The 22,197-nt window shown below is 37.4% G+C and overlaps 1 protein-coding gene across 3 annotated transcripts in view; it reads left to right on the forward strand.

The window, feature by feature from the left end:
- The window catches only part of fibcd1b (fibrinogen C domain containing 1b), a 156,305-nt gene that overhangs the window by 46,343 nt on the left and 87,765 nt on the right, over window positions 1–22,197 (forward strand). For 2 of the 3 annotated variants that reach the window (XM_028024789.1, XM_028024788.1), the window contains one exon: window positions 8,392–8,871. In XM_028024789.1, coding sequence (XP_027880590.1) covers window positions 8,395–8,871 — 477 coding nt within the window. In that variant the 5' untranslated portion in view covers window positions 8,392–8,394. Of the gene's footprint in view, window positions 1–1,098; window positions 1,183–8,391; window positions 8,872–22,197 lie in introns of all 3 variants that reach the window. The other variant, XM_028024787.1, reaches the window with a different exon arrangement.

Genomic DNA, 22,197 nt, shown 5'->3' on the forward strand with positions numbered 1-22,197 from the left:
CAGCAGTTGTCAATAGCTCCTCCTACCTGAGTTGTCAATCTTTGTAGCTCCTCCAGAGTTAATACTAATAATTTTCTGATCATTTCTTTTACTAATATTCCCTGACAAACTTTAAAGATGTTGAAAGAATGGCTGTATTTACACTGAAATGGATAAAATAACACCTGAATTCAGTCAACTGCCACTGAAAGCAGACACTGAAATGTCTGCTTTTAATATAATAAAATACCAAAGAAAGTTCAAGGGGTCTAGATTAATATTATGTAAAATATTAGCATATATACAAGTTTATTGTACCAAGCTAAAGAACAAATTTCAGTGCAAACATTCCTTTTATTTTTAAATGCACTGAATTTGTCAACTTGTGTGTGTGTGTGTGTATACTCTTCAGTGTCGGTGTTGTTGTCGCAGGCTAATTGAGCAATTCGGTCGTGGGAGCAGTAGTGTTTAAGGTCATGGAGCAGCGTGCTCCCATGGCTCTGTCAGAAAGATGCTGCTTTCATAATTACTCTGCTTTTATCTGTAGCGCAGCTAAAATGACTTCCAGACAAATGCACGCAGAAAGCACAAACAAGCTCGAATACTGAAGAGTGAAATATTTAGATATTGCAAACTAACGCCCACGTTCAGCTGCATGCGTGAACAATTGCTTGCACACTAACACTTCCCCAACAATTTAAAGTCCTTTAATTTTATAGACGAGGCATTTTTGAAACCTCTTTCATGAACAATTGAATTCAGTCATGCATGATGAGAATGCCTGTTGGGTCTTACTGTCTGCACATATTCATGTGTAGGCGACTGGATTTTATCAGACCGAGCAGCTTTTATCGCCGAACAACAATTTTAGATTAGATGTGATTGCTTGGTTCACATAACACATGCAACACTTTCATTTCTCAGCTATTTCAATGCTGATCCAAAACCAGCGGCCCAGTGTGGGTATTTGCACAGGCACGCATATGTCCCTCTCAGTATCTGTGTGTGGGTGTGTGCATGCACGCTTGCATGTTTGTGTGCATGTGCATGCATGCCTGACTGCACATGTAACTTGAACAAATGCCAACACTGGTGGCCCTGTCTGTTTGTTTCACGCAGACGTTCTGTGAATGTGTGCCCAGCTCCTCTCAACTCAAACATCGCTGGTCAGACTCAGAAACCGCCAGGGAGACTCCGGCCAAGGTAAGGCCCAGTCTCCACGTTGCACATAGTTCTGGTTGGAAGGCTACATACAGTTATTATGGACATGAATATTGCACACAGTTTGGGCGTAGAATCATGCATTTGAATTGCTCTCTTTAATTGTGGCATGATCAATCAAGTTTCTGAAATAGCGCTTTGTTAAAAAATTGCAGACTATGCTTGAAAACTTAGTCCATACCAGCAAACAGAAACAAAAAAAAATGGATTAGATTATTAATTTAAGTTAATTATGGCTATCGATTGATAACAACAATTAGTGATTAAAGTTACAATTTAACATTTAACTATATATACCCTTACAATTGTTCAAATCTTCCATTTCGGCTGAGTTATAATTGAACATTTATACCGGATGCATATGTTGGTGCAGTATTCTCCAAAAATGAACCCTCATAGAGGGATTTTTATCATTGCTGGTTCAGATGAACCTGCTCTGCAAGAATAACTTTTAAATCAGCCATTTTGAATAAATGGTGTTGTGCTTGATCCGCGGTGACATACAAAAGGTGAATGACCTGCAAGGGTGAGGACGACGCAATTGGCACACACACCCTTTTGTCCAGTTCAGTGTCTTGATTGATTATAAAACTACCTTTAAAGGCTCTAGGTATTATGCCATTCTTGCCTTTGATAAGAGGCTTTTAGTGAGTGTTTTTGACTTCACAAAACATAACTCAGATCTCAGAGAAAACCAAATGTGAATTTTTTTTTAAAAAAGCATATCGTTTGAGTAGCTTTAATGAGAAAATGTTTGATATATCTTAAAAGGGAAAGATTGACATAGAAAAAGAAACATCAAGTAAACTTGTACTCAACCCTGCAATGTTGTATAAATGTTTGTATTCAAGCTGATAAAATGCATCATGATGTGGAATGAATCCCTTCATTGTTCCCTGTATTCTTTTTTTATTGTTGGTACATATTCCTCCCCTTTCCTTTCAGTAAAAAAGGAGGCACTCAATGAAATGTGACTGGCTCAGGTGTAGGGAAGATTAGCTATCACTGACAATTGGTTCTCATCACAATCCGCTTCCTGGCTGCATGCCGGCAGTGTGAAGGATTATTTCATATTACACTTTACATTTTGTCAGTGAGCAGCGGCGGTGACGTGACCTCAGGTTGAGTACTCAGATACATACAGGCATTAGATGGATAAGGCCCTGCAGATTTCCTGAACTCGGTGATGTGATGGGAGGAAGAAAAAGGGATTTGATTATATGAGAGATTTGGTGACAAATGTGTGTTGAATGCAAATGTAAAAGAGTAACTTAAAATGCAGGCGCATGAAAACTGGAGGAAAAGCTCCCGTTTACGAGTTTAATGTTTGAATATGTTTAACTTCCTGCACAGTTTGAAGAAAATCTGCATATTTTTCTGAGTAGTTTGTTTTTTGGTTTTGTGTATTTGAGCAAAATTTTGTGTCTTGCCAAAGTTTTCACACCTAGAACCTTTTCCCAGTTTCCCAGTTTTTCCAATTATATCATTGTATAGCCAATCTTATTTAACGCAATTCACAGTCTGCTTAAATGTGACCAGTTGTCACTGCTGAAAACAGTAAGGATTATTTAGTTGAGACAGGATTGGATGTGTTACTACTTTATCATATCACCAACTTTCCCTAAGTTTATATGTTTATATGTTTATATATATATATATATATATATATATATATATGTGTGTGTGTGTGTATGTGTGTGTTAGGATATGCTGACTGAATGTAAACTAAATTAGTAGCTGTATTAGTCACAAAAACAATTCATGTTGCCAGTTTCACTTAACGTTTTGAGCATTCTTCATGCAGAGGTGAGTGAAGTATGTGGATGACTTAGCCTGAGTTATTACTGAGTCATTCCTACTGTAGTTGAGTCAGAGTTGTATTGTTTCTGTATTACTGGTGGGCATGTGTGAAATACACGCGTATAAGAACAGAGATACTGCAATTCTTGAAATGCCAAATAAACCAAAGCCAGCAATCTGATATATATTGTTGTCAAATAATCTTTGTCACATTGTCAAATCTTCAGTAGGGAGATAGTGGTGTTATTTTTCTATCAAATTATGTCTTCCTATGCCATTGAAGTTTAAAGTACAAATGCACAATGACGAGACAGAGATAATTTAGACAGCATGTATCACATTCCTTTCAGTTTACAATTATACCAAAATAACATAAAATCCAGATTAAAGAAATTATTCACTTTGTGGCTAAAACATGAAAAAAATTTTGTCAATCCTTCTTTAAGGTACATTAGAAAAAACAAAATGTTGAAAGCTTATTTTGTGCCATTTTAAAGTCTTTTATCTAACAAAGGTCTGCCAGTTCTCATGTGTGATGGGACTAGTCATTTCCATAGAGATTAATTCTCTCTGATTCTCCTTTTTCAAAAACTGTCCATCAGAATTCCCCTGCTATCCCCACAAATCCCTCTGAGACCAGAGGAAATCTGAAAGTCAACTACTAATTACAGACTGGCCTAATGCAGCAAGAAACATTTTTAAAAAGTAAGAAAGAAAAATCTGTTAAGAGCTTTCCGGCATCACAGTCTCTGTCATTACTGAGCAGCTCTGAAGACGAGTTTAGACACCATGTATTCTGTGGGGACATGAAGCCTCCTGCAGGTGCATGTTATTTTTTCATTGGCCATCAAACTGATAAGGCAGCAGAAAAAGTGTGTCCTTCTTGTGCTTTTTCCACTTCGTTGTTTAACTTCATGTCAATCTGCCTTGCAAAAAATACTCAATGGACTAGTCAATCGCTTCAAACTGCTGCATCATGACACCTTTAAGCTCAGACCAGTTTCCAACCATTTCATTTGTTACAATTTTGGATATCATGTAAATTTCTTAGGAATGAATAATTAATGAGTTTAGTTTCTTTTCAAAGATTTTTCACCCATAAAAGTCATCCCTGAAGTCATATTTGAAAGCTTCCTATTATGCGTTTTAATTATATTTTACTGATGTGTGACCTCCAGCAGCATTGCAGCACCCTGACATAATCCATCTCGGTAAATACCTCATAAAATAACCAAAGTATTTTCAAGCAGGGTTTCTCTGCAAAGAGAGAATGTGAGAGGAAGTTAGAGTCAGAGATTCAGTATTGGGTGAATGGCTGGGTCAACAAAACATTGGGTTTGAAGACATGGGTGCACTGTTTGGGGTAATTAGAAGTGTGTGGTACAGCGTGTGAACCAAGATGCGGTGTAGCACAGAAGATGAAATAAAAAAGAGGAGGAGATAACAGAGAATAGCTGCATAGTGTGAAAATAAGGCTATGTTTTAACAGAAAGCAAAAGCACTGAAAATGCAGGATGATAAACTAAACTGGAACTGACATGGAAAAAGGTGAAACAAGGAGGACAAAAAAGTGGCAACTCAACTGAAAAGGAGATGGAGTAAACTTGGAGCTGATACAAGAACGGTGCCATTTCATCGACTTCAAAGGTCAAAGGTAAAGTCTTAGATTCACATCTTGCTGGAAGTGTAAGAAGGATTTCTGGCAGAAAATATTTCAATTAAAAGGGTATATTTTGGAGCCACTTCCACAATGTGGGGATCAGATGCTTAAGCCGTAAGATTTTTTATTTCACATTATGTTTCCTGAACATAACAAAATTGCAGTGGTGCTCTCAGTGATAAATTAGATTCACTGTGGAAAAAAAATCCTGTATAATAAGGCATTGTTGAGCAGTAGCTCTCATGATTCAATATTCTAAAAATGAAGACGTCAGCATTGCAAGCCTCTTACTGCTAGGACACCTAAGACGTTTATCTTTTTTCATGTTAACAGTCAGTATACTGGTAATGAATATTCAGTGATGGGTTCCACTAATGTCTTGGCCTGCTGGCAATAGAGCTTTGGGAAACTGTTTTAATGTCATAGTGCTGTCGTTCTGCAGAGTGTTCCCATTATGCGCATAATATATACCGTGGCTATGCTGATACACGTACAAATATTTAAAATCTCGGAGCTGCTGCGGGTTTAAAATGCATGCTGACATTTCTTAATGATGTCGCAGTTCACATGTAAAGTGAGATCTGGAAACCAAAGGATGCCATGTTCAACTAATTCCCACTGTATGATAATTTGTTGGTGTTTGAAAAAGCGTTGGCTTATTTCTCTGTTTTTTTATTTTTGTTCAGTGTGTGTATCTGCTGACTGGTTCTGATACAAGTGTTTGGCAGGGAGTGCATGTTCTGATTGTGCTTGTACATAAAACACCAGACATTTAAATTGAGTGGGCAACCCTGGTGCATCGATGCAGTGCTGGGTTTGTTTTATTTGCATGTATTGAATATCATTTGTCAAGAGTAACAAAACTAGCTTCTCTAACTTTCAAAAAGATTAAATATGATTTACCATTCTGGTTAGAAATTTACATGACCTGAGCATGAATATCCTAGTATAATTAAACTTTTAATGAGATGTTTCAAATGTTCTACATCCAGGCTGAAAATATTTTTCCACCAAACTGTGATATTTTAAACAAAATTTAGGTACACAAGTTTATTGGATTTTTATTTATTTTTTCTTATTCAGATCCAAAGCTGTGTATACAGGCTGAAATTATATAAATACATATCCACCAATATTTAGATAAATGCTTCTTAGCAAGTTCCAGGAAAAATAAAAGTTTGTAGCAATTCACAAGCATCTGGTTCATTGGTAAATGGTGGTGTAGCTATCTACAGTGGAATATTGTGAGTCTGTGAAAAGCCACTTGTAACTTATGTTTTTGCCTCAGATCTAATGCCTATCCAATCCAGTGTAGATGGGTTTGCCGTGGCATAGATGTGCCAGGAAAAGACAAAACAACCATAAAAACACACCAAGGTGCCCACAAGCAAAGATCCCCTGCGTCTGTATTCACTACCATAACCGATGACTGTTGGTTTGACTGTAATGCTTTGGTAAAGTTTTGGTAAACCCAAAGGAAGTATTGCTACATGAAGAGTAAAGAATGTATTTTCCCTACACTAATTTGAGCTTTTATGGTTATTAAATGGGAAAGATCTAAAAAAAAAAATATATATATATATATATATATATACTTTTTGTCTCCACCATGGTATCTTGCAACTTTTGTCTTAATGGATTTAGACTTTTGTGGAAAGGGTATGTTTGGGTCATTTAATCTGCTACTCTGCAGCTCTTTGTTTATTTTGCAAGGTGGGCTAGAATCCATATTCTTGCACTTTGCTCTCATCCTTTCAACTGTACAGTTTTGTTTTTCCTTTTTTATCATAGTGTTCTCATATTTAGTTTCTTCCCTTTGGCAATGAAATCTTACCTGTGCCACTGGCTGTAAAACTAGTCTAAAGCATGATCTAGTGTATACTCCTTTGGGCTTTAATGTAGGACACAGTTGTTTTTTTATTCAAGTCTCTGTCTCAAGTCATGTGTGCCACCATAGCTGTTTTAACAGTCGTCTTAAAAAATGTATTTTCTGATATGCAATCACCTTGTTCATTTTTATTTTTTTGTGAGAACTGGAAACAGGGAATTCAAGAATTCAGCTGGTTTCTGCTGTTGAGCATCGTGAAGGGTCATATAATTTAACAGATTTTTCTAAATATTTAATTTTTCTGAATGTCTGAAAGCAGCTTTCTCTAAATGTTGTTTCCACCCCCCTCTTCCAGCTTGCATGGCCTCCACTAATCCTGCTACCTGCTCTTTCTTTATTAGATGCTTTTTTCAGGTCATAATTTATCAGAAAATGTTTTTTACTCAAATGTCGAAAAGACTTTCTCATCTTTAATTCTTCCATTTGATTCTGGCCTGTTGTACTGTGATAAAATAAATATTAAAATATCTTGTTAAGATACTTATGTAAAATAGTCCTAATTAATTTTTTATGCGTTTTATGAGTTGACATTTTAATAAATTACACTCAGAAGGGTATCACAGATGATTAACTTTCTCCAAACCTAATCTTTTACAACCAGTGTGGGTATTGAATAAATCCCTATGCCTACTGATGGAGTATTATGCTTGTTCAGGCCACATGACCCCCTTTTGGTGCAACATATAGGCTACATGGTAAGGAGAGCTTTAAAATGGACTTGAGTTGTTAGGAAAACACCCCCACATGTCATGGGTATTTACATCTTTTTATGGTCCATGCCCATAGACTGTGTGTAAACAAAGTTTAGCAGGAACTTCCTCTGCTGAGAATAATTTAACTTTAAAGGAATCATAAAGCTCTTTCATAAAGCAGACCGTTAGCCCGCTATTAGCCGGGGTTCAGTGTGCTTCTGCAGCCAATATCCATATTAATGTAGTCGCTCTCATGCTCTCGTAAAACAGAAAACAAACATGCTTGCATGCATCAGCCCACATATTTTCATATGGGACATCCTCTGGTGTGGAAAAAGAAACGGTAAAAAGACCAATTCCTCCTTCATTTGAGGAAGATGTGGGGGAGTTGTGCATTGTTTATCATGCATAATGGGCTCTTGTGCTAGTCTGCTATCTGTTCCTATTTCTCCTGATGTGGGTGAAAAATTTAACTGTGACTTTATTCTGCTCCCTATAATTTACTTAATGCCGGCTTTGTTTACAGTTTGGCTTTTCTCAGACAAGGATTCTGCCATTTGATTGTTCAGCTACAACCTTCCTGAGTCTCACTTTCATATAGGCCTTAATAAACGGTTTCCGTTTTATAGTAACCTGCAAAAGTGTTCAGAGTTTTTTTATGTATTTTTCGCAATTGTATGTGTGTATTTGTAAAAAATAAAAATTATCTTCCTCTTCTCAATTATCTACTACCTGAACTTACCATAAGTTTCAGTATAGTTGAGGTCCATGTTGGTTGGTTCATTGAAAAAAATAAATAAATCATTGAGGGTTGTGGCTTTTATGCGACAGAAACAGAAAATTGCCAGCTTTGGCATTTTGTCTCACATCTGAAAACATGGATGCTTACCAGAGCAGTTTTTCCCATGTCTTAAACCATCATCGATTTTCCATTTGCACTTCATAAGAGCAAATTTGATGGCATGCGATGCATCTAGACAAAAAACATGTCTGAAAAGCTTCTTTTTAGAGATGTTAAACTCTTGTTGAGACTACAACAAAAGCCGTAGTTGAAGGACTCAACATTATTTCACCAGACAAATGTTTTTTCTCATGATGTAATATTTTTGTGTTGTCCTAACACATTCTTTTCTTCTCTCTCCTTCTTCCAGAGGATGAGCTGCAGCTACCTGCTCTGCACCATCCTGCTCTTTGTGGCCGTTCTGTTGGCCGTCACCGTAACTGGCACCATCCTTTTCATGAACCACTACCAGGCCCCGCCCATGTCTGACGGCCTACCCCACATTTCCACCAATCAGGATGAAGCAAACGCCCTGGTCACCGTGGAGAGGGGCGATGGCTCTCGTATCAACATCTTCATTGACCCCAACTGTCCCGACTATAACAGCAACTTCATGCGGCTGGAGGGTGTGCAGACCTCACTGCTCCACTCGCTGACTGACCACGACTCTGACCTGAAGTCGGTCAAAGGTCAGGACAGGGCCCTGCTGGTCAGTCTGGCCGAGGAGGTGGCCAAGCTGTCAGCCCATGCAGGACAGCTGAAAATGGACTATGAGTCTCTGCGCCGGGGGCAGAGCAGTCTTGGTCAGGACCTGAATACTCTACAGACAGAACAAGGACGCCTCATACAGGTAGGACACCTATACACCAGAGAAGGAAACACTCTTTAGATTCGACTTAGATCCATGCACTAAAGAGTTGAGACACTTTTTAGACTTCTGGCCTAAAACTTGTACCTTGTTTAGCTGGTTTGTGAGCTATAGATTGTCACTCTGTGGAGTGATTCACTGCTGCTCATGGTTTTCTGGGAAATTATGCGCTTGATTATTAAATAGTTTAGTTGGTATATTATGGGCTATCAACACTCATTGATTTAATGAGAAAATTGTAATTTCACTCAGTAAAGACTGAGTGTGAATGACTGTGAATTAGGATGAAAGACTTAAGTAGGCGTGGTCTTGCCTATCAAAAATTTGAGACTTGTCTGGAACTTGGAAAAATGACTTGGGAACGTCTTTGCTATGCCCAAACAAATCAAAATACATGCAATAAATGCAAATACATCAAAATATATGCACAATATTACTTTGTGCATGTACTATGTAGTAATATCCCAAAACAAAGAAAATATTTTATTTTTTAAACTCAGTTGAACCAGACAATAAAACTGAAAAGCAACTGTCAAAGCAGCAATTTATCTGGAATTACTTCATAGCCAGCAGTTTAACATTAATTACGTCAGCATTTAATTTGAATCATTTGAGACATAAACACAAGAAAAGCAAACAATGCATTTGACAAAGGATGCTTTTAACAGTTTTCTTAACCCTTTTTGAAGAGGTATTGGACAAACTAAGCTCTGAAGAAAACCAAAAGCTTTTTGAACAGAAGAATATCTATTGAGCTAGATAACAAAAAGCAGTAAAAACATAAAAAACTGGAGACTAGTTTAATCTTAGACCGAATGTCAGCTTTCACCAGCGTAGTTTTCCGGGTAACGCTTTATTTGACGGGTTGTGAATAAGACTGTTATGACACCGTCATAAACGTGACATTACACATGACATAATACTCATGAACATGAGCAAGTTTTCATGAATATTTATGACTGTTGTCATAAAGTGTCATTAAGTAAATCATGACACTTTTAATACAAAGCTGACATTATTCAAAATGTCTTCATTATGACAACTTGATATTAACCAAGAAATCATGATCTGACATAAATTTGTTCTAAAAGTATTACTGATTAAACTTTAGCTTTAAAAACATAAAGATGTATAATTTTTAAAGATGGGCACCAGCTCCCCCAATGACCCTGTAAGGATATGAGAGATTGGACGGATAATGTTAAGTCCTTCAATCCATATTTATTTTTGCTTTATCTTCCCACACACTGCAGGAAAAATAGTGCTATTTACTTCACGGATACTTAAATTTTGTTTTTAAGGTTAAGTCACGGACCAACACTTCATAGATCGTTATTTGAGAAAAATATGTGTTTAATTTTTAGAAATAAACTATGTGAGAGTTGTTTTTGTTTCTTTTTTTGCTGCCCTCGTCTTTTGTGGTGACTGCTGATAAAAAAATAAAAAAATAATTTAGCACTAACCATTCACAGCTCAGTTCAATTCTTTAAGTAATATACAGAGGAGTTCTGAGGTGCGGGATGTAAATGCTTATTGATGCCTATTGATTGAGAGCCCACCTTAAGATGTGTGACAGCCTATTGCTCTGGAGCATTTTCTGTGGGTTTATTTGCCTTCCTTCCTCCTTTCTGCAAACTCAAAACATGATCGTTCCCTGAGTCAATGCCAACTCAAGCGTGTCCGTTTCATTTTACACCGTGATTGCCCAGCTGCAACGAAATTAAAGCACAAATAGAGCTTATGTTTCTCCGGGCTCATGTTCCTCCTAATGTAACTCTCCCGGCCTTGCATTCGAAGGGGGAATCACTGGGGAAGAAATGTCCATCATGTTTGAAGAAAACTCGCACATTAATTCAATAAGATAACATAATGCTTACCGAGATGGATGTAGCCATAATTAAAGCCCCTTTAGTTTTGCACTGTCCAGACTGATTTATTGATGACACATATCTTGAATGTCTGTGGTGATTTTTCATGCTACATGCTCATTTAATCCTGTCATGTCAGCGCTCTATCATTAATAGATAGAATGGTGTAGGTGGCACCTTGCTGCCAGCCATGCATCTGAAGCAATTGAATTCATTTGGCAGTTGTTTCTTAATGCCAGAATTCCAGCGCTTTTTAATCAGTTCATGTAGAAAAGCTTAAAGGTTGGTTTGTTGGCAAACAAGTGTTAGCAGACTGAGCTGTAAAAGCACTGAGCTACTTTTAATTTGCGGAATGGCGTAGGTTGCACGGGGCAGTGGGCAGGGTGTGTTGAGGTGGTACCAGCAGCAGCATAGACACTGCAGGTGATTGATTTGCTCTGTGGAAGCAAGGCATGTGGTGTGCACATCCGCTGTTTCAGCTTGACACCATGGTGTGACTGTGTGATCTATGGGATACCTGTGGCCAAGAATTCTGATTTATAGGATGGCACACTGCTGAATGTGCTGTGCACTGCAGCCCTCTTTCTCACAGGAAAAAAAAACAACAAAAAAAACTTCACCCTGCCTTATAGGGATAAGCCTGTCCACATCCCCCTGAGGTGAAGTGTAGGAGAATCTGATTGCAGTAGGTTTGGGGGAAATGTGCTTTTATTATTTAAAAACAGACATATTCATCTTTCATAGCAAGAGAAGTGTTCTGGCATATTTGCGAATGGATAAATCACTCTGATGATAAAAAACTATTCCAGCTGAGGCTTGGATCACAGAGTGATATATAAGGGCATCCATGTTTTTTAAGACCAGTTGGTAATTTTGTTTACTTCATAAAGTTAAACCATAACAGAGCTAATTGACTGAAACATGTAAAATACCTCTTCCTTTTGTTTTATGTTTACTTTTTTTTAATACTCCATTTCTGCTTTATACCTTAACCTACCAAATTTTAATTATAAAATTTCCATCCATAAATACTTGAGCTTTTATTGGTAAAGACTGTTTGAACTTATTTTTTTTAAATAAGTTATGATAAAATCAAAGTTCAATCTGTTAATTGTTTTAATTGAGGTGTGTCAAGTTCGTCACCCAAGTATGTGATATTGTGTTAAATACAGACAAAGAACTAACAGCCTTGACTGTGAATGCAGCACTTAAGGTGGTATGTGTCTGTTCTGCTAGACAGAAACTCCTTGTTGATTATTCTGAATTGAACTCTAATGACATTTGCATCCATTGAAAACTTTGTTAAACAATAGATTGTAAGAGAGATTACCTAAACCTCTTCAAATAGCGAATAAATAAATCCCTACATTTTTCTTTAAATATGGTTATTTATAAACTCATAAGGTCCATTTAAGTCTGGTACAAATCATTGCTAATCCAATTACATTTTAAAACCTGGCAGCAAAATCATTGTTAGTTACTAGATGTGGTCAGACTAACTTATAATCTTAGCTCATAAATATTTGTATTAATTTCAAATAGCCATAGCCAGCAGTTTACATTTTTTAGTAAAGTATTTCTACAAATATTTATAGTCATCGTCATTCATTTTACAAATTCAGTTAAATTTTTTGTGAAGAGTAAAAAAATACCCAAGTGAATTTCTGGTTCACTATTGTTAGGACTCATATAACATAAAATTGCAGTAATGATACTGTAAACTCGCAAATTAAGCTATTGAGCTAAACACAGGTTAATAGAGTAACATTATCCATTTATTCACTCAAATTTGCAAACATGAATGGGTGACTTCAAAAATTCAGCAGCTCTGGTCCAAAGGTAAAAAACAAATATCAAGACTTAGTGGAAGTGTACATGTATAAAGGAACATCTATTGAAATTATAGTACAATCCATTACAAAACAATATAACAGGAACTACAAATCTTAATATTCCCAGCACTATTATTTGCTCAGTTTATAGTTTAGGTTATGTTTTTCTTATTGTTTATTTCTAATTGTATTGTCAAATTTATTTCATTTTGTTCTTTGTTTTACTAAGCAAATGGGCATAAATGTGACCCAGAAAAGTTATCTGTGTTCTAATCTCAGTTCTTTGCTTCTCAATTTTTGCTGCAATGGTGACAAATAATAATGTTCCTCAATCTCAGTCTATATACTGTGCAGCACTCTGTATGCACCGATAAAGATTTTTCCTCTCAGGATGCCGAAGTTAACACAAAAACCGCTTTGCATCAAAAATAACCCTCCTAATGGAGCCTAGCACAGAATCGTACATCCTTCATTCCAGTACATACACACACTCTACAAAATTGGGAAGCATCAAAATGCATACTTGAAAGTCATGATGGGATTTGTTCCAAAAATGTTAAATGCATTTTTGACACCAACATACAAGGCAAAACAGGAAATATTGTGACAGCAGTTTTGGTATCCATCAAAGTACCAATTAGTTTTCTAAGGTAAGTCTTCTTTTTTGATAGCTCTGTCAATAAACAATCATGTCCTGTGTCCAAACAGTACTGAATTTTTTTTAAAAAGAGGAGGAAACTGAGGTCTAAACTCGCCGAGAACCAACTTCTCATTTTTTCATGATGTGCAGCGATGCACAGTCTGACTGCAAAATCACTCCGCAAAGGCAAAAGCTGCAAGGAGGAGCATGACTTACTGATTTCCTTGAACTACAGGTCACAGTTTAAACTGAATAATGTGCCTGAGGATTATTAATGTTTTAAACAAGTGGCACTTGCAACCCCTGCTAAGGATCTGGGGGCAAACTGCTGGTATGTGAGAAAACCATATTGCCTCAAGACACTCATTCTTCCAGGCACAAGTCCTCTGTGCGCTTGCGAAAGTAAAATTGTGCTTGTTACAAGGTCTCGGCCAAGGATATGATACAAACAACTTCAAAAGCTCAGTAAGAAAAATAAAAAGTAGGTAAGAGGAAAGCTCAAATTTGTAAACATGAATGGTGACTTCAAAGATTCAGCAGCTCTTGTCCAAAAGAAAAAAAAATATCAAGACTTAGTGGAAGTGCACGTATATACAGTAACATCTATTGAAATTATAGTGCAATCCATTACAAAATAATATGACAGGAACTTCACATCTTAATATTCCCACCACTATTATTTGCTCAGTTTATATTTTAGGTTAATTTTTTTTATTGTATTGTCAAATTTATTTCATTTTATTCTTGGTTTTACTTTTGTCTTTTTATTTACAATTGCAATCAGGCATTTCCTTTCTTTATTTCCCAGTATGAAATATGATGACTTGTAGGTTTCTTGATAGCCGATGCATTGTTTTTATCTGCTTGGGATCTATGCATTTTGTCCCCAAGGTCCTCTGGGTGCTCTGACTTTCTCCCACAGTCCAAAAATATAATTAACTGGCCCCTCTAAATTGTCCTTATCAGTGAAAGTGTCCATGCGTGGCTGTTTGACGGATGGATGATTAGATATTATGTGCTTTTGAATAGTGTTTTGGCCAATATTACACTGGGACCTTTTTAATCAACGCAAGAAGCATAACACATGACGTGGACACTTATGATTTACAATCCTACAAATCCCTACACTGAAGACATATCCTTTCCTTCAGATGATGTTCAGTTCACAGCCTGAAAGATAGGTGTGAAAGTGCAGAGGATACATCACTGTTAATGGGAACCACAGCTCTGGGTAATAAGCTGCAGGCAAAGTTTTGTGTGAGTCTTAGGAAAAAATAAATGAGTCTTGCGCCAAGAGGCAGAGGCTGGGACGTTTGTTTTCCACTGAATTAAAGAACATACTTGAAGATTTCTTGATCAGCAACTTAAAGTGGTGGCAGAACAATTCCAATCATTCAAGGTTTGATCTCAGATAGTACAGTTATGTGCTTATGTGGCTTTCGGTGGACGGCAGAACATTGGCTCCACATACAAACCAACTCAAACACAAAGCAGCTATGTCCAATTAGGGGAGGGGAAAATTAAAAGTGCAAATTGCAGTGTAAAAATTTCAGTCGAATTTAAATGTAAAAATTGAAGGCATCATTCATTCTAATGAAGGGGATTAATATATAGGGTAATTGCTGTTTGTCTGTCTTCTCTCTAAAGCTCTTTTTAATCTGCTTCCGTCTTGTAACGCATTCGAAATTTAACGCTGTTTGTTTTTCTTCTCTCTTTGCTCTTACGTCTGACCATGCCCACAGCCAATCAATGAACAGGAGCTAAGCTTGCGTCACCCATGCAGGTTTAGCTGGCCCTACCAGAAAGCAGGGACCGAAAAAGCAGAGGCCGGCTAGAAAAAAATGAAAAATTGGAAACGCTCATAATGCAGGCTGAGTACAGTGGAGCCAGGTCCATTAGAAAAGGGGTAATAGTAGTTCAGTGATGCAGGAAGATTGAAGAAGTTTCATATAAAATATTTCATAAAATCTATCCTAATAAGGTGTATATTAGTTCTATATTTCAGAAAGAATTTGATGTAAATTGTTTTGTGATTCATATCCTTAAACTGTTCTCCACTTGTTTTGCTACTGTCCTTTTGTTAATGCTTTTTGGCAGAATCTATGTGACTTCATCCACAACAAAGAAGCACAATTTATGCTTTTATGGGCAGATGTCTTACTTGGCCTCACTGGTAAAAGCTTCCCTAACAATTCTGAGTTTCTCATAAATCCTTTATTGCTAAATAGCTAAATATTTATTGCTAAATATTTAGCAATAAATATTTAGCAATAAATATTTAGAGTACACATACCACAGGGTATGTGGAATCCTTTCATAGTTCCACATACCCTGAAAGGAAGCCATGCTTTGCTGCATTTTACAACAAAGTAAAGTGTGAAGCGGCCGGGATGAGGATCAGTGTTTCCAAATCAGAGGCCATAGTCTTGAGCCAGAAAAGAGTAGAGTGCCTTCTCCAAGTGGCGGAGTTGAAGTATCTCTGGCTCTTGTTCACGAATCAGGGAAAAATTGAGCAGCAGATCAACAGATGGATTGGCTCACCATCTGCAGTGAAGCGGGTGCTGTACTGATCTGTCGTGGTGGAGAGAGCTGAGTCAAAACGTGAAGCTCTCGACTTACTGGTCGATGTACATTCCTACCCTCATCTTTGGTGATGAGCTTTGGGTCATGACCAAAAGTACGAGGTCACGGATACAAGCTGCCGAAATTAGTTTTCTCCATAGGGTGTCTGAGCTTTTAATCCCTTAGAGCACAGGTGTCAAACTCCAGTCCTGGAGGGCCACTGCCCTGCAACTGTTAGATGTGCCTCTGCTGCACCACACCTGAATAGAATATTTAGGTCATTAGCAAGTCTCTGGAGAACTGATTTACACGAGGCCCCATTGAAGACCCAGGGCACGCTAGAGGGACTATGTTTCTCGGCTGGCCTGGGAATACCTTGGGATTTTCCTGGAGGAGCTGGAACAAGAGGCTGGGGAGAGGGAAGTCTGGGCCTCCCTACTTAGACTGCTACCGACTCCGGATAAGCCAAAGAAGATGGATGGATTGGTGAAGAATTGTTCAAATAAATAATTATGAGCCCAAAGTCAATATTAAACTCATGCCCAATGTGAGTGCAACTGTTTACTGGAACTATTTAATAATGGATTGTCAGATATTTCAAACCAAAGTGACAAAGTGTGCCACACAGTAGCTACGACAAACACCTTAGTGAAGACATAAAATCTAGAGATCTAACACTGTTAAGTCGCTGCTCAAATGCTCATCAGAATGATTGCCAAATTGATGGTTACTTCTGCTTAAACAGCAACACAGGCAACACTCTATGGAGAAATGTTTGGAAGTTCTTTAAAATAATTTCTCAGCTTGTCAAAGAAAAAAGATTAACAGAGAAACTCCAACTAGATATGGTGTTCCAGTATATTTACCTTCAGGCGGTTTTAGAAATTTGGTCCACTGAAGAAAACACATCAAAGTCATGTCAGGTGCTGCTTTTCTGTGATGGAGAGCAAAACAAAAATGGCTCTGAGTTTAGCTTACATTTTAGCTCCATATGTTATATGGACCGGCCTGAAAACATCAAAGCACACTGAATTCTGACAGTGTAGAGAATATCTGTAATGCCTGTCATTGTGTTTACCATATTGCACAATGTTTTCTAAAAGCTATAACACAAAGTCATACAGCTACAATGAAAAGAGGTCTTTGGTCCTTTCTTAAAACATCTAAAGATGCTCTACACTCAAGGTGCTTTTGCAATATCCACATTTCAAAATATCAGAAGCAAGGTTACATAACATAACAACAACTATTATAAATAGACGTTCTTGCAAAAGTATAAACACACCTTCAACTTTTCTACATTTTGTCACATAAGCAAACTTTAATATGCAAGCTGGTAAAAAATGCATAATGCTGCCACCTCCGTGTTTTATGGTGGGATACTATGTGTGGGATTGTTTCTCTCTAAACATGGTAGTTCCCATGTAGGCAAAAAGATTTAATTTTGTTTCTGGCCACAACACTTTCTTCCACATGTTTGCTTTATTCACCTCAGTTATGGTACTTGTGACAAATCTTAAACAGAACTTCTTTTGGGACCGATTCGTGGAGCGCAGGATTAGCGGTTGTCCTGTCAAGATTTCCAGCCTCGATTGTGGATCTCTGTAGCACATCCAGAATCACCATGGGTTTCTTTGTTTGTTTCTCTGATTAATGCTCTTTTCCCATGTCTGCCATCCATCTCTTTCCGTGTTCAAGTAAATGTTTGAACATTCTCCATGATATGATTTGTGGTGTTGCTATGGAGAACTGATAAATCATGAAACAATATCATGGACAAGTGGACTATAATGCACTACTTTGTGTTGATGCAAATCATGCAATGAAATATTATCAAGCTTGTGATTATGTGGCAACATGTCAAAAAGCTCAAGAAGTGTTTATAAATTCAGAACATACTGTGCCCATTTCCTCTTTTTCTGTTTTTGGCTTCAGCATTTTATGATATTTGTGCTTTGGATTTAGAATTTTGCATTTGTGGATTTCCATTTTAAAAAAGAATTTATTTTTCCATTGTATTGAAACCTTCCTGGCGCTCTACTAAGTGTCTAAAATAGGAGGGCAGAACATTGGCTCTGTCTGATTTATGTGTGAGACGGATGAACTCAAGTCAGCTTTATTTCATTATTATTGCTTTACTCCAACTGCTGGACTCTGCAATTCTGCACAACTCAAATCTACACACAGACAGACTAATCAAATGTCTGTTCAAAGATCAGGCACTCTGTGTGATATGAATCCAATTCACGATTAAAAACATTCACATTATGTATGAAGGTTATGCTCATCATCAAGGGTAATCTTTTATTCATTGTTTCTTTGCTTCAGAGACCTTGATGTACAGTACAAGACTGTTGAATCTAATGGCCAGAGCAAACTCAGAGTTTGACCTAACATTTGTGGGCCACTTTAATTTGCCTGGTGCTTATTGATAGCTGAATTGCGGTTGCTTAACATGGAGTTACGTCGATTGAGAACAAGCACGCTTTTTTTTTCTGTTAACCCGAAATCAGCGAATAATGGAAGTTTTACAAAGCAGCACGGTGAGGCAGGGTTTTGACTCCTATCTCAAAGCAACAGGCTGGCTGACTGCGGAGAACTTTTTGTGATGCAGATTTCTCAGCGTTATCTCACAAAGAGCATAAATCAAACAGATGATGGGTCAAATGTGAGAAAAAGAAATCTCAGGATACATTGTTCATTCAACCACTAGTGCCACCTTAAATATTTCTTACACTTTAATGTTTTATATCATCAACTGAATTTTAATAGCAATAGTAATCTGAGTAAACTCACAAATCCGTTTACTAATAAGAAATGAATATGCGGAGGAAAAACTGGAACAGCCATGGAACCTTCCCATGGAAAAGACTTGGGAAAAGACATTAACGACTCATCCAGGGGGTCACAAAGGAACCAATAAAAACTTCTAACACCTTGCAGATATCACTTGCCTCAGTTATGACACTGTTCATGATTCAGTAATAAGAGATTGAAAGAAAAAAAAACAAAAAAGAAATGGCATACTATGAGAGTTTTAAGTTGAAAGCAAGCACTGGCCAAAACGTAACACAATGTTCTGCTTCACATTTTCCAGAACGAAAAGCACTTTGATCCCTAAGGTTTTGGGGGAAAATATTCTGTGGACTGACAAAACAAAAGTGAAACTTTTCGGAAGGTGTGCATCTACCATAAATCTAGCATAGCATGTCATAAATAGAACATCATCATGGAGGTAGTGTGACTGCCTGAGGCTGATTTGCTGCTTCAAGACCTGGATGACTTGCTGAGATTAATATTTGCAACATTTTAAGGGTTCTTTTCTTATTTATTTATTTTTTCCAGTTCTGTTTGTTTCTCGTCTCATTGAGCCAATGAAATAACAACATTAGCCTCTGAAAGTGCTCTCCATGGCAATTCAAAATTACCTGATAGACATTTAGAATATGTTGGGGAGGGTTTGTTATTAAGTAGTACCATAATTAACAAACACCCACTTGAAAAAATATGTGGCACTAGAGTTAGCTTACTCCTGTGGTCGCTGAATGTTACAATATTTCTTGGACAATAATTGTTTCATAAATTGCACTATTCCAGGATTCTTGCCTTGTACTATTCCACAAGCTCAACAAGGCTCCGGTCAGATTTGGCCTCAGATAAAATGTACTGTACGTAATAATAGCACATAATGTGAATATTTTGTGACTCTTAGATGCACCTCCAAATGCAGTCTCCTGCTGCTCCAGGGATGAGTTTTGTTCCCAAGGCATTTTTTCTGTTCCTTTTTTTTTTTCCCATTGCTTGATGATCTTGGGTCGTGTCATGCATGTTGTGAGCAGAATGTCAGCTGGGTTATTCTTAACCGCAGCGTCCCCGTTTCTCCTATTTACTGTCCCAGTATATATCTCCGACTTTGATTTCATCAGGCATTAAAGCATTTTCTATTCTCACAATGACGGACTGCTCAGCATAACAGCACAACTAATGTCTTTTATGTTCTTTTTTAACTCTAAATGTGAAAGGGCTCCATAGTCCATTAGACTGATAAAAGAACAAACCTACTGAGACTCTCTGCCCTGCTCTTCAGATGACCCTGTATATCTAAAAAGCCCTGCTTTGTTTGTTTTTGTCGCTTTCTCCTGATGACTCCATTAAAAAAAAAAATAAATAAAACATGTTTATCAGCATATCACTCATTAGTTTGATTTATTAACCTGCCCTTGATATCTACTGGGGGCGTTGTACGTACTTGGTGTTTGGGTGCACTGAAAAATTACCATATGTCTGGAGCTGCACATACTCAGTCTGATTATTCTGAAGATTAGATTAAATCAGAGAGACATTTGTATAATATTCTGAAGCACTTATTTATTTATTTGCCTGCCTGGCTTATCGTTGTCAGGAATTTTTTGTCCCTGATGAAAACTCAAAAAGTGAATAAACTCCATGCTGTGTTCAGTAAAATTACGCTTTCATTAAATTTCATTCAAATTATAATTGTTTATCAAGGACTTTGCTGCTCTTAATTTCAGAAAGTCATTCCAATGTTTTTCCATCTCACCTGAAATAACATGGATTTATTGTTTATCTTGAAATTCTTGCTACTGCTAATGTTTTCATGCTAAGCTAACATTAGCATGTTTGACTTCTCATGACCTTTCAGTATGTCCCAGTTACATGCGGAGAAAACCTACCTTATAAACTTAGTGGCTTGAAGGAAACATCATGAAATGTAATAAACTGTTTGAGCTCCTCTCTTTGTGACCGGCAGTTAGTACAGACTCTTTCATAGTATTTTTATTTTATTTTTTTATAGAATTAAAACAGCATTCTTACGCTGAAGAAAAGGCTTCAGCGTTGCTAGTAAAGATTGCTAGTAAATGCATTTTGAACTTTACTACCCACTTGCAAGTCTTATCTATAGGTATGTACAGTATATGATATACTTTAAATAGTGAAATACACTGCAAATTCTGATTAAGGCATTTATGGACATACACAACACACACACACGGTAATTGTCTGCTACACCTGCTGTAGTGAAACAAGATTCAGTCGCAATTTATTGCCGTCTGTTTGCAGTTTGGTTTCAGATAACCTTGGCTCAACTTGTATTGCACTTGTATTGTTCTTGTAACTGTTATGGACTGGATAAATGTCACACAAACTAGATAATTTATGGCCTGTACTGTTCTCCGATTTGTCAGTGAGAAACCAAAAGTAAATGGAAACATCAGCAAAATCTTTTCAGTGTTTTTCAGAAAAAACAACAACAAATCATTCCATTTCATTTGAAAATAATGAAATGGAATGATTTCCATTTCATTAGCCTTGAGGCTCATGACCACAAGGCTAGTGGTCATGAAGGAAGATGTATATATTTGTGTGTGGGAGCATAAAAACACTTTTTTACGCAGTTCTTTGGATGCCAAATTATTATGTTGATTGTTCAAACATGTTTCACACTGCGTTTATGACCAACTGTGGTACATTTAGAGGTATATTTTTTTGTGCAGGGTAGAAGGGTGGTTGAGGGTTATGGACCTCTTTGATCTATGATTTTTCTATTAAATGCACCGTATAAGTATTTCCGTAGGGTTTTCAGCTGCTGTTGTCTCAGCAGCAACACCCTCTTAAAGTTCTGAGTCATTACTGGTTAAATAAAACATAAATATACACTATTCAACATGAAAGGATCGTAATTTTGTCGTCTTCAAGCTGAGCATGTGATCAGATCATGTTCAGGATTTTCAAATCATCCTTTTATGCAACAGCTGCGCAAAAAAGCACCTAAATTGGCCCCCATTTAAACCCTGACACAAAACAAGGCTCCATGTGTTAAGTACTGTGGCGTAACTGATTTTCTAAGCCAGTGCAAAGGCTGTCTAATGAGATCTAATTACATAATGATCCTAATTGATGTGTCTGTCAAGGCTAAGCAATCGAGGCTGGAGACACGTCTCCTGCTTTGAAAGGAGACACGCAAGCAGAACGTCAATACATGCTTAACAAATAACAACTGGAGAAATAGTGTGAGAAAGCCACATTCAAAAGTGTCTTCCCCATGAATCCTGCCTTGTTGCCGAGCAGAACAGTCTCGGTTCTGTAATGTATGCATGCATGTGCCTGTAGCTTTCTTTGCACCTGCATCGGGGCATGTACACAAACGTGCCTTGTTTGAAGCTGCGTGTGGGTTTAACTCACACTATTCCAGTGTGATGTTCTCTCAGCGTAGTTCGCTGTGCCTCGGCTTTGTGTTGCATAGATATTGAGGCCAAGGAATGGCCACAGGGGTTTACATCTAATGCAGTTTTAACACCTGAGTATAGCTGCGCCAATGGGGCGTATGACTTTGAACAGCGCAGGTTTTTGTTTGTGTGTGTTTTTGAGGGGGGTATGTTTGCAT

This window comes from Xiphophorus couchianus, chromosome 8 (genome assembly GCF_001444195.1).
Source record: "Xiphophorus couchianus chromosome 8, X_couchianus-1.0, whole genome shotgun sequence".
Lineage (NCBI taxonomy): Eukaryota > Metazoa > Chordata > Actinopteri > Cyprinodontiformes > Poeciliidae > Xiphophorus > Xiphophorus couchianus.